Source organism: Tuber melanosporum (genome assembly GCF_000151645.1).
Source record: "Tuber melanosporum whole genome shotgun sequence assembly, scaffold_70, strain Mel28".
Classification (NCBI taxonomy): Eukaryota; Fungi; Ascomycota; class Pezizomycetes; order Pezizales; family Tuberaceae; genus Tuber; species Tuber melanosporum.
This window is the reverse complement of record NW_003299118.1, coordinates 72,660-85,139: the sequence shown is the minus strand read 5'-3', so window position 1 is coordinate 85,139 and position 12,480 is coordinate 72,660. Positions and strand designations below refer to the sequence as shown.

Sequence of the window (12,480 nt, the reverse complement as noted above, 5' to 3'; positions counted from 1 at the left end):
AAATGGTTCTGCGTTAGCTACCGGTAGAGGGATTTATGATCTTACCATTACCCACTTCTCAACACTCATCCACCCATCCTTTCGCATTCCCCCATCTATCTATCTACGATACTTCTATCATACCTCTATAATACTATCGACAATTTCCCCATAAAAAAGGCCTGAAACCAACTTAAGCGGGACATCGCACACACAAACTGCACAATGTCTCCACCGCCAGATCTCCTCGAAACCCTAACGACACTCACTGCCTCCCTCACCACGACTAGTACATCCATCCAATCCGCCGAATTCCCGACACTCACATCCCCAGAGAACGGCATATCCCTCCTGGGCCTGAAAAACGAGCTCCTCCTCTCATATGTCCACAACATCGTCTTCCTCGTACTAGTCCGGCTCCGCTCGGGCACATTGAGCAATGGCATTGGTGCAGACGCAGTCAAGGAACTGGTCAAGATCCGCGTTCTGTTAGAGCGGGGTGTGAAACCGCTGGAAGGGAAATTGAAGTACCAGATTGATAAGGTCATCGCTGCAGCGTCATCGTCGATGCCGGCCGGTACCGCTCCTGCAACGACGAAGGAGGAGATAGAAGTAAGAAATGGCAAGGGCAGTGGTGAAGATAGTTCAGATGAAGACGAAGATGTGACAGCAAACAACTGCGACTACTACCCCCTTCAGGAAAAACCCCGTTCAGACGTAGCAGCAGCTTCAGCACCAGTATCAGCACTCACCAGGAAGGAACTCGCTTTCCGTCCTAATCCCGCCGCTCTTGTAAAACCCTCTGCTCCGGCGCTATCCTCATCTACTACGAACCTCTCCGATGGCATATACCGCCCACCTCGCATCTCCGCGACCGCAATGCCGGAACCCAACAGGTCCGCGGAGAAAGGTAAGCCTCCCCGCCGCAAATCCCATATGCTCGATGAATTCGTTATGGAGGAGTTGTCCACCGCGCCAACAGTGGAGTCATCCGTCGGGTCCACCATTATCGACTCCGGCCGCGTAGTCAAGACCGCACGCGATAGGCGCGAGGAGCGAGAGAGGCAGGAGTACGAGGAGAATAACTTTGTCAGGCTGCCGAAGATGGGTAAGAAGGAGGCGAGGGAACTGAAGCGCCGCGGTGGGAGAGAGGTGAACGGCATGGGCGGTGAGGATTGGTCGGGTTTCACGGGGGATATAGAGAGGTTGACGAAGGAGGTTGATAGAGCGGGTAAGAGCGCAAGGTTGTTGGAGAAGAGTCGGAAAAGGAAGGGTGATGGGGATAATGAGGAGGGGGGCAGCTCGAGGGTTGTGGGGGACAGTTTTGAGAGGAAGAAGGAGAGGCTTTCTAAGAGGAGGAAGACTTAGATGAGTGAGTCTATGGATAGATACATAGACATAGATAGATATTTTAAAAGTTTTCATCCCTTTTGAGTCGCTACTTTGCGCTTGACCTGTATCATCATTAATCCACTCCATTTCCACAAACTAGCAAACTTACCCCTCACACCACTGCAACTAACATTATAATACTACCTCTTAAGCTCCTTGATCAGCCCCTCCACCATACCAACAATCTTCCCCATCTCCGCCTCGAGGCCAATATCCTCCAACCTCGCTGCCACCCACCCCCTCGGCTGCTCCTCCTTCTCCAAATCCCTCCTCATCTCCTCCCTCTTCCTAGCAACCACACCAGCAAATACTCCACCACCGCCATGGCTCCTCTCCACCTGCGCAGCGCACTCACACAGCAATCCCCAAACAACCTTCCCGTAATCCACCCTCGGAATCTGCAAGAACAAGTTCGCAAGCGTGAACCCGTGCACCACCCGCATAGGGTGAAACCTCTGCGGGTAGAAGACCGGGTCGAGGCGTAGGTAGATTAGTAAATGATGCAGTAGGGCCCGTTCCCAATTTCCAGACGGGATATATTCGCCCTGCACAAGCGCTAGGTGTAGTGCGGCTAAAGGCTGCCGGGGTAGCGGCCACATAGGAGACTTGTGTAGGTGCCTCAAGGCGGAGATCATTGCTTCACTCTTATCCGAGTCGAGCGCGGACCAGGCTGTCTGCTCGAGTATTTCCACGTCCGCAGTCGCCGGGAGTGCTCGTGCGCACCTGTTGCAAAGCACCGCTTCGCGCGAGGGCATTCCGACCCCGCCGCAGGCGCACAGGAGCCCGTCCATGGGTCCGGCAGGGCCGGTGCAGCGCGAGCAGGTGCAGGTGAAGAAGTACTTCTCTGACAGTTCCAGCTGGCGGCGTTCGCGGGGAACTGTATTGTCAATGTATGATATCAGGACTTCAGCGTTCGCAGGGATGTCTTCTAGAGCACGGATTTGGAGGATTCGGCCGTTGAAGAGCATAACGGCATTGGGTATGCAATCGTGGTTTATGCTCGCGGTTAGCGGGTCGAATGCGATACCAATGGGATCGAAGGTCTCTGTGACAAGGGTCATGGAGTTTACCAGTACCTGTACCACAGCCTCCGCCGTCAATACCATCCCCCAACCCTGCGAGAAAGAAACGAGAAGGAATCTACAAACAGCACAATACAACCTCCTAACCTCCCCCTCCCCCCTCCTCGTTCTCGAATACCCATGTGCCCCCTTCCCCATCACAAACACCCCTTCCCATCTCTTCCCTCCGGCCTCCGTACGGAACTTTTCAACATGATCCTCACACTGTGCAAGCACCCCCCCTTCGGCATTCTGCATGAGCACCCTCATCGTGACGCGCACAGAACCCGGCAATGCCCTCGGTAGCTTAGCAAAGGTTTTACATTCGTGCTTGTGCACGCGCTTCCAGTCTTCTGTTTGACATTCCTACTTTTCCTCCATCCCAATTAACTCCTCTTGTTCCTTTTTGCTGATAGGAAGGGGGGTGGGGGTATAACCCACCTACCTTTCCACAGTACTTGACAATTTTACACCCTAGGCACGCAGAAAGCTTCCGCGGGGAGCTATAAGTTGTTAGGACTGAGGGTGTGTCCGGAGCGTGGTGGAGGCAGTTGCTACAGGTGCTCTGCAGGTGTGCATCGTCAGGGATCGTCACAAGCGGTTTGGGGATCGACAGGATTTGCGTGCCGGCTGGGATCGCAGTTGTTGTGAAGAGGCCGTGGCCGCCTCTTGAGGAGTGCCTGCGGGTTGCTTTCGGCATTTTTGTTGTGGGGATTGCGATTGAGTTTGGTAGAGGAAGTCGGCATGTGGGGTGACGAGATGTCAGTGGGTTCGTTCAGTGGCCAATCTTTGGTCTTGGCATTATGGCATACGAGTGATCAATCGTGACTCTTGCATGATACGTTCAATGATAAGCTTCACATCGAGCAGGGTATGTTATCGACAAGCTATAAACTATAGAGTACATGGCAATGTCCACCTGAAAGAGAGTATTGATTGTCTAAAAGGAAAACATACGGGGCAATGCTGTGGAATGAAACAAGACGAGGTAAAAAATGAAAGAAAAGTTCCCAGCCCCTCCCACACAGGTGTTCACTCTCCCTCCACCCCCTGTCGATGCCTTTTACATGAGTTTCCCCAACATCCCTTGCTTTATGCGACAAAGTGTGCAACGGAGCAAAGCGATCTACATTCCCTCAAACTCACCACCCGCATCATCATCGTCAATATCTCCATCTTGAATCTCCTTGGCCAACTCCCTCTCTCGCTCCCTGGCCTCCTGAGCGTTCTTAAGTTCAAGCCGGTGTTGATTCATGGGGAACCTCATAGCCTATCAAAAAACAAAAAATCAGCCAAATGCCCCCAGCAGAAATCGCCGAAAAAATCTCACCTTAACGCTATCGTTATGTAAGCTCATACAGAACATGATCCTCTCGTGGAAGGCCTCCTGAGGCTCCTGAGTTGCATAAACGTCCAATAACTCCTTGCTCTGCATATAACCCTTCTCATGGTTCAAAGTGGCCTCGATAACGCCATCTCGAATGGCCTTAGCAACGATATACTCAGCACTCTCCTCACTGTCTAATCTAAGTCTGACGCAAATATCCCTCAGTGAGATCTTTGAATAACTCAAACTCATCATACGGATACCAGTCTTGATGACGTTCTGACGCAGACGGAGAATAAGGGAATATGTGCCATCTTTCTTGAACGTCTCAGCGTGCGTGTTGAGCGTGTCAAAGAAAGAATCGAGTTCTCCGATCCGAACAGCTTGCACGAGCAAAAAGTACGCGTGCAGAGACTTTTCAAGTCTAGGTTCACGGAAGATGGACCGTTCCGGAATATCCCCCATGAGAAGCTCAACGATAATATTGAGCTTGTTGGCAGCCTGGACGAATCCGGCGGCAGCGGCAGTCTGGGGAGCTTTGCGGATAGCTCCCACGAGCTCGTTGTGCGCGGCGGTGTAGTCAAGCTGAATAGCACGAATACGGCCAAGATAGTATTGGTAGCGCGCAATGAGGTTATTGGCCGCAGACTCAGGAAACAGAGTCTTTGAAACGAGATGATCGGCCTGAGTGATATGTGACGTTTGGAGGTAATTACGCAGGAGAAGCGTAATCAGGGTGGCTTGTGTGTCAATATCTTTTCGTAAGGTAGCAGTTCGTAAAGAGGCAAGAAGTTGCGGACGAATTTCGGTGATGGCAGGAGGAGGAAGAAGCTCGTGTACACGAGAATAATAGAAGTACACCTTGGCAGCCAAGGAGTCAAGCGTTCGACGATTGAGCGAATGTATTATCTGAACCAGCTCGGTGGAGAAACTTGCGCCCGTTTCCAGATTCTTCTGGTCCAAGAGATAAATCTGCACAAGTAAGTGAAGGTAGATATCAATTTCCGGCAATAGAACCCCGCCATCCTTTGATCCTTCAGAAGGACTATCAAGGTCCATTCCAGACGCGCTAGACCCGATAGCCGCGGTAAGCCTACGAGACGAGGGATGATCTCCAGGATATGTCTCGGCAACAACTTTGCTGAGAATCTCGGGGTTCAGACGTCGGCGTAGAGATGACAGGGAACGCAAGACACGAAGGGTAAATCGGGCATCAAACAGGGAGACAGCTCTCTCGAGCAGAGTAAAGTTTTCCTTAATTTCTAAAGCACCGCATCAGATCCATCGCTCGCACCCCAAGGAGAAAGAGATAAGATTCTTACCATTTATTGCAACGACAACGGGGTCTTCCTCTTTTCTATCTCCCTCCTTCCCATCGCTCATATCCACGTCTTCATCTCCAGGCTTCTCCGACTTCTCAGTCCTCTTCCCAGCAGTGGGAGTGGTGACTTCAGCGTCATCCTTCATCTCAATATCTTCGGCGCCATTCTCGACTGGCGGAATCTCCTCCTTTGGTGATGATGACGACCCTGCCTTCTTGCTGGCTGCTGCCTTCTTAGTTGATGACTTTGCGAGTTTCGAGGAATCACCACTCTTCTTGTTTCCCGACGACCCAGAGTCTGAGCGTTTGTTTGACCTGAGAGACCTTTTATCCACCATGATGAAACTGGTGAGGTAATTAAAGCTTGTAAACAAAAGATAAATGGAAGCTCGGGGGATAGAATCTGATGAAGATGGTGGGAGATGAGTGGATGGGATAAGGAGGTCGAGAAGGGTGTTCACAGGTTAAGGTTTGGGGTTGTTGGTGGGAGGTTTCGTCGCCGCCGTGTTGAGTGAGCTCTCTAGGGTGGCTCTGTCAGCGGGATGTGGTTTACGTAGTCAGCAGTGTAACTTAGCACCAGCAACCATGGTCATTGAAGTGGAGTTGTTAGAATTATTATAGTAGAACTGACCAAGATATATTCAAGAAATTGAGCATAAATTAATCTTCATAATCTCATCGTGAGACGATATCTTGCGATAGTATTGGCGGTAGACAGAGGGTGACAATGTCTACCCGCAAACCAAATCACTTCAACCCTTCAAACCTTACTGCACGAGCATTGTTGCAGCACCGCGACAAAACAAACTCTACTCGAGACCGTAGCATATTACAAGTACCAGGCAACACAACGAAACCCCCCAAAAAGTCCTATCGATAACGACGAACCTCACCCCTCATACCCACACAATCGCCATTACCAACTCCCCATAAGCAATCAGACAACGATTCCTACCACAACATTCCAGACTTTCCATCCCAACCCCCTATAAGCAGCAATGGCATCTCAACTCCTCCCTCTAGGTATGCCCCACTCGCACCCGTCTTCCGGCTTACGAACTGACGACCGCCCCAGAACTTGTCGATAAATGCGTCGGCTCAAGAATCTGGGTGGTAATGAAGGGTGACAAGGGTGAATTTCTTCCGTCCTCTTCATCCGTCTCAACTCAACTATTATCAATCCTCGGCTAACCAACCTACCCGCCCCAGAATTCAGCGGAACATTGGTCGGCTTTGATGACTACGTCAGTACGTGTCCTACTGTCCATTCACCTACTTGATTTCGGACCGACTGATGAAAAACAGACATGGTCCTAGAAGACGTAACAGAATAGTGCGCGTCCCTCCCTGTCAAGCCTACGTCTAGAACGGATTGGAGTGTTAGTAAGATAGCTGATAGGCAAATGATCTATAGTGAGAGCACCGGAGAACAAGTCAAGCTTAAAAAGATACTCTTGAATGGAAACAATATCTGTATGGTATGTTAGGTCTTATTTCTGAAACCGTAGGGGAAGGGAAGAGAGCTAATTGTTGTATCAGTTGATTCCTGGAGGTGACGGTCCCGGGAATTCGGCTGCATGAGTTAGGGGAGGGCAATACAAGGAGGAAGAGACGGAAAAGTAGGTAATTTTCGCTATGATAGGATATATCGGGTATGATATCCATACGATACTTACGACGGTACGGTTAATACATAAAATACGTTTCACGTAGAGAAGGGTATTGAAAGTGATGTGTGATTGGGATAAGATTGTCACATTGGATATCAGGGGCTGCGGTATGCTGAAACCATGCGCAGCACCACAAACCCACTGGCAAGAATAATCTCCCATAGCCCTCGACATAGCATATCACTCGTTATGATCTTAGATGATGCTCCGGACAGCCCCAAAGCAGCATCTTGAAGCCGTAAACAGACTCTTGGAGCCAGGTTTGGCTCCGTAACCAGACGTTCCATATCCCCTGGGGAGACATGTTTTCACCAAGTAGAAGAACCTTGCAAATCCCACAAAAAGCAGCTTTTCACATACCAAGCCAACAAGACACTAACTCCAATACCAGGTAATCTTTTTCACAAAGCTAACATAATCGAAAAAAAAGAAAGCATATTTTTCACTAAGTTAGGCACCTCCGCAAAACTGATAAAACTTGAATACACTAAGCCTGAGCATATTATTCTTAAGCTAAATACCAAAACTCAAGACAAGATGTATTGTATTTTTATATAATATTATAAACCTATTGTTTTTTTTTTTACACCAAGACTAGGCATTTTTTTCGTCAAGATAGATAATATTATTATACTTTCACAAAATGAAAGAAAGGTCATATTGTATTTTTACACAAAGCTGCTATAATATTATAAAAAATATGCTTCACCAAGTCATGCATCTCTGGAAAACCCATAAACTAAGTGTAGGCATTTTTCTATATCAAGCTAGATACCCTCGCAAAATCCTACAAAGGTTGTTGCAGAATAGACACTCCTGGGCTATCCAGACAGATTCTGATTAGTGCATCTTGTCTGATAAAATGTTAGACAGGGAGAACCTGATTGACTTCAGAGTTGTCTAAGCCAACTATAATTCTTTTCTGTAGATAGAGATTGTCTAGAAAGGCTTAATATGGACTCATTTTGTTTATAACTACTAAGAGTGAAATAAAGTAGGTAAAGTAGAGTAGAATTGTAAGACAATATTATATTGTTAAGGTCACTTCTCAGTTGCCTAATGTTTAAAAGCTTAGGAGACACTTTGATATTTATACTCCACATCAAAGTGTTCGGGGACTGCATCTATCTATCATATTGTACATTGACAAAATTAACTGTGATTCAAGAATCGGTGCAACCTACTCCTCTTCATCACCCAGCACTCTCAATAGTACCTAAAGAAATTGCTCTAAGTCAACCAAGAAGAAACCATTCTGCTCAATACTTTTTTTCAATAAACTATACCTCCTATTCTTTGCAGTCTTGCTAAAAATCCTACTCCCTTTGTAACGTGTTCGCAAGGTGCTAATCACGTTATCGGTAAAGGTACGATAGTTGGCAGGTAGCCTGCTCTTCCAGAGAGGAGGCGAGAGCTGAGAACTAAAGGAGGCTTCGAGGGTGTACTGAGGAACAAAGAAGTAACCGTTCAACCAAGTATATTGAAATACTGTCTGTCGAAGTCTGCCGTTTCTATCGTAGAAACAGGCGGTCTTTAAATACACAAATCTGTTCATGTCTTAATATGAATGAAACTAATCAAAGGTATCAATCGATACACTTTGGTAAAACTCCTTAAGTATCAAAGCTATACTTAAAACAAAACATAAAACAAAACCAAGTATCAAACGATACTTAAAACTAACCAAGTATCAAAGCGATACTTAAAACAAAATATAAAACAAAACCAAGTATCAAACGATACTTAAAACTAACCGAGTATCAAAGCGATACTTAAAACAAAACATAAAACAAAACCAATAACCAAGTACCCATACCGGTTATATTCCCCAAAACAAAACAACTGTTTAAACAAACAAAACCTAATAATCATCAAAAGGGGAGTCTGAGAAACTAAAAGCGTCAGTTTCCGCTAAAAACTCTTCATCGTAAGTGTCACACCAGGGACAAGAGGAAACTCTAAGGAAATACTTAGACTCGAAGAAATCTAAATCACACTAGTCACGAATACCCGATTTGTGCTGTATATCAATCCAAGCATGATCGCAATCAGGAGAGTAGTCTATCCAGAGGATTTCGAAGTAGTCTTCAAGTTGGATAACATCGCGGTTCAACAACAGTCCAACAATCTGTTGTCGCTACCTCACATTGAGCTCCACATAGTTTGACATCGTTATGGTATTCAGATGGTGATTGGTGACTAGATAAAGTTGTCGAGAGCCTGCTCCATAGCTTGATTCTCATCATCACTACTCTCGAATTCCAACTCAAAGTATAGTGCCCAAAATCCATCTCTAGTTTCGAGTTCTGCATGCTATCGCTCAATTTCTGGTATCGTGGGTGTCCAACACATAGTGATGTAGTTGATTGTTGGGGGAAGAGATCCATTCGGCATATTATCTTTCCACCATTCATTCACCATATCCATAGCGTGCTCAAGTCCTTCCAGTGGTTCCCAACTGTTTTCGCTCGTCGGATATCCTTTCCATTTGACTAGGAACTGATCATTTCCATGCCAAAGGTGGTGGTCTCTGATTTCTTCAACTTCCCATTCATCCTTCTTATCGATGATGATAGGTACAGGCCGAGAGTGGGTCCTTCCAGGAAACTTGGAGTCATTATTTGGATGGAATCGCTTGACAGCTGAGGCGTGAAAGACTGCAGTATTGCGGCGGTACATGCGTCCATCCATCTGGACAGTGTAGTTCTCTGTATGCTCGTCAAAGGATATGACTTTGAAGGGTCCACACCATCGGGGTTGCAGTTTCTTGCTGCGTCCGACATTGGTAATGAACATGTTACCGTGTACTATGAGCATGTCTCCTGGTGAGATGGGGACATGTTTGCATCATCGTTTCTGGGTAGTAGTGGTGCTTCAGAATTGGGCAGCCTTCACAGCTTGGAAGGCATCGTTCCGAATTGCTCTGTGGCAGTTTAGATGGTCATCAGAGGCAGGGACTGAGGAGTTCTTAAATAGTGTTGTAGGTAGGAGGGGGTATTGACGGCCAAAGACTGCCTTGTATGGTGAAATCCCAAAGGTATCTGAAAATCCGGCGTTGATATATGCAGCGAGCTTAACAAGGGCTGGTTCCCAGTTGGTTTGTCGTTCATTGATCATATTCCTAATTCCGGTCTTAACTTCGCGAATCTTTCTTTCTGCTTGGCCATTTGTCTCAAGATGTCCAGGGGCAGCCATAATGTGGTTTATTCTGAGAGAGGTCAAGGTTTGCTTCCAGAATCTGGCAGTGAAGCGGGGATCAGCATTACTGACAATAGATAAGGGGTACCCATGGGGGGTAAACAGGTATCGTTGGAGGTTATTCCAGGTGTCTTTGGAGGAATCAGTAAGCTTCATTGGTATGAGCCATGTGTATCCAGAGAATCGGTCCACAGCTACCAAGATGGTGTCATATCCCGCAGATTTATTGAATGGTCCTGCAAAATCGATGGCATATGATTCGAATATTTCACATGGTAGTTGGAGGGTCTGTGCTTTTCCTTCAGGTAGTTGTGTTCGCTGCTTGTTTGCCTGGCAGAGTTCATATTGTTTGATGAAATCGCGGAAATCCTTGCGCATCTCAGGCCAGTAAACATATTCTGAAGCATATTGCAGGTTGCGGTCCGCACTGTGGCGTCCTTTGTTGTGAATCTCGGATATGACATATTCTCTAATAGTCATTCAATTGAACATATGGCCCTTTGGTATGTATAGGCAACGTTCACCATAACGGGTGCTGGTATAGAGCATTCCGTTTGATATGTTGTAGGGAGCAAGATCTCCATGCCTGGAGCTATCCCTGGCTTTGAAGTAAATCGGGTCATGGCGATATCCTGCTATCATTTGGCTTCGGAAAGAGGAGGTTAATTCTTCTGTGGTTGATCTAACATCTCGTTCATCCTCGATTAGGGATCCACTTGTTGGTTCGATAGGGGCTTCCTCTTCCTCAAAAGTTTCATAGAGTTGACGCCGATGCTCGGGAATAGTAGGGGGTATGACCGAGACAATGGTTTCATTGTTATATACTCGTAATGGTCCACCATATAGTGGTCGTGAATCGATAATGGGAGGAGAGGATGGCGGGGCTGACTGTGGGGGTTGTAAATAGGATATTGCATCCACGTAGGCTGCTGCTTGTTCGAGTTCTTCAAGACCTTGGTATCGTGTTGGAACAGGATTAACGGTATGAGGAGGTTGGGTCGATTCATCATCATTGATCATCTCTTCTGCTCCTTCTATGGTGTCGAAGCTGGTGTCTTTGGAATCGTCAGCAGGCATATAGTACGGTCGCTGGTATCTGTTGCCGAATTTGATCTCAGTCTGGTGAAAAGGGCAGGTGTCGTGATAACAGTGGAACCAGTGGAGTCTGCTTTGTTCAAGTTCATGAGGAGGTGTGCTGCGGAGCGTGCAATTGTCTTTCCATTCTTCATCAATGTCCTTTCCTCGATCTGTTCCGGCAGCACTATACATGGTGTAAGAGAAAGGATTGGAGGGAGCGGCAGAGCTGGCGGTAGCCATTGATGGTTCTTGTTCATAGGAGGTGTCGTCAGGGCTGTCCTCGCTTTGTCTTTTGTGGTCGTGAATGAGACGGGGGTCTGCGATGTCTTGATTCTCATATAGGCAGGAGTGAGCATCAGCCAAATAGTTCGTTCTTCCAGGGGTGTAGATAGTATTTGCATCGTATTTGCTGATTTTGCCTATCCATCTTGTTCTTCTTCTTCCAGGTATCCTTTCTGTTTTAAGATTAGTGAGAGGTTGGTGGTCGGTAACAATAGTGAAGGTATTGCCCATGAGGATTTGGTTGAAAGCGGCGAGAGCATCAATCACAGCAAGGGCTTCCTTGTCTGTTGTTCCATAGTTCATCTGTGAGTTAGTGAACTTCCTGCTGTGTAATGCCGCCGGTCTTGCCGTTTCATGGGAGGCCCCTTGCCCAACCCATGCTCCAACTCCAACATCCGATGCATCAGTAATCAGCCATATCGGTTCTGGTTTACTATAGTTGATAGGTTGAATAACGTTGGCATTTTTAATCAATTCCTTGATGTTGGTAAAGGCTTGGTCATGAGTGTGGGTCCAGACAAATTCTGCATTGCCGGCAAGGTCTGTGAGCGGCGCTGTCACAGTGGCATGGTGTGGGAGGAACTGGGAAATATAGTTGACAAGTGCTAGGAATCGCATGAGTTCTTTTTGATTCCGGTGTGTTGACCATTCCGTTAAACAAGCTATTTTTCCAGGGGCTGCGTGTATTCCTTCATCATCTATAACATGTCCTAGGATATCGAGTTTATCGGCAAACAGAATTGATTTGTTTCTGCTAGTGTAGAATTTAGCTTCCCTTAGTTTGGTACAAACCAATCCTATATGGTAGGCATGTTCTATTTCGGTGTTCATAGAATGATGAGAATATCATCAATGTAGACCCAAACAAAATGGTGGAGGTATTTGCTTAGGAGGCTTTCCATAATTCGCATAAAGGTGGCGGGCGCATTCATATCACCTCGTAACATAACTTGGCTAATGAAACTTCTGAAGGGCATTTTGAAACTGTTGTAGCGTTCGATTTCTGGGTCTAACCTTGTTTGGAAGTAGGCATCGCTTAGGTCAATCTTACTTCGGAATCTTGCTCGTCCAACTGCGTTTAGAATCTGTGTGTGGTTTGGGATAGCGGAGCTGTCCATAACCGTGTTTTCGTTCCGTAGCTTAAGGTCAACTAAGGGGCGGATTCTTTTGCCA

At 46.9% G+C, this 12,480-nt stretch overlaps 4 protein-coding genes; 2 read left to right on the top strand and 2 right to left on the bottom strand.

Annotated features, from left to right (window-relative positions):
- The first annotated feature begins 38 nt into the window (after positions 1–38).
- GSTUM_00010517001 (uncharacterized protein) lies at positions 39–1,475 on the top strand. XM_002841347.2 has 1 exon: positions 39–1,475. Exon 1 carries the CDS (start codon positions 205–207, stop codon positions 1,345–1,347), a length of 1,143 nt encoding a protein of 380 aa, XP_002841393.1. The 5' UTR covers positions 39–204; the 3' UTR covers positions 1,348–1,475.
- Positions 1,476–1,511: 36 nt separating this feature from the next.
- GSTUM_00010516001 (uncharacterized protein) lies at positions 1,512–3,132 on the bottom strand (the record flags this gene model as incomplete). Its single annotated transcript, XM_002841346.1, has 3 exons — positions 1,512–2,447; positions 2,520–2,798; positions 2,878–3,132. 3 exons carry the CDS (start codon positions 3,130–3,132, stop codon positions 1,512–1,514), a joined length of 1,470 nt encoding a protein of 489 aa, XP_002841392.1.
- A 139-nt stretch (positions 3,133–3,271) lies between these two features.
- On the bottom strand, positions 3,272–5,566 carry GSTUM_00010515001 (uncharacterized protein). XM_002841345.2 has 3 exons: positions 5,082–5,566; positions 3,763–5,021; positions 3,272–3,702 (listed from the first exon to the last, which is right to left on the bottom strand). Exons 1-3 carry the CDS (start codon positions 5,416–5,418, stop codon positions 3,559–3,561), a joined length of 1,740 nt encoding a protein of 579 aa, XP_002841391.1. The 5' UTR covers positions 5,419–5,566; the 3' UTR covers positions 3,272–3,558.
- A 354-nt stretch (positions 5,567–5,920) lies between these two features.
- GSTUM_00010514001 (uncharacterized protein) lies at positions 5,921–6,792 on the top strand. XM_002841344.2 has 6 exons: positions 5,921–6,103; positions 6,156–6,212; positions 6,290–6,328; positions 6,386–6,413; positions 6,495–6,558; positions 6,620–6,792. The coding sequence occupies exons 1-6, from the start codon at positions 6,079–6,081 to the stop codon at positions 6,659–6,661; spliced, it is 255 nt and encodes an 84-aa protein (XP_002841390.1). The 5' UTR covers positions 5,921–6,078; the 3' UTR covers positions 6,662–6,792.
- The last annotated feature ends 5,688 nt before the right edge of the window (positions 6,793–12,480 follow it).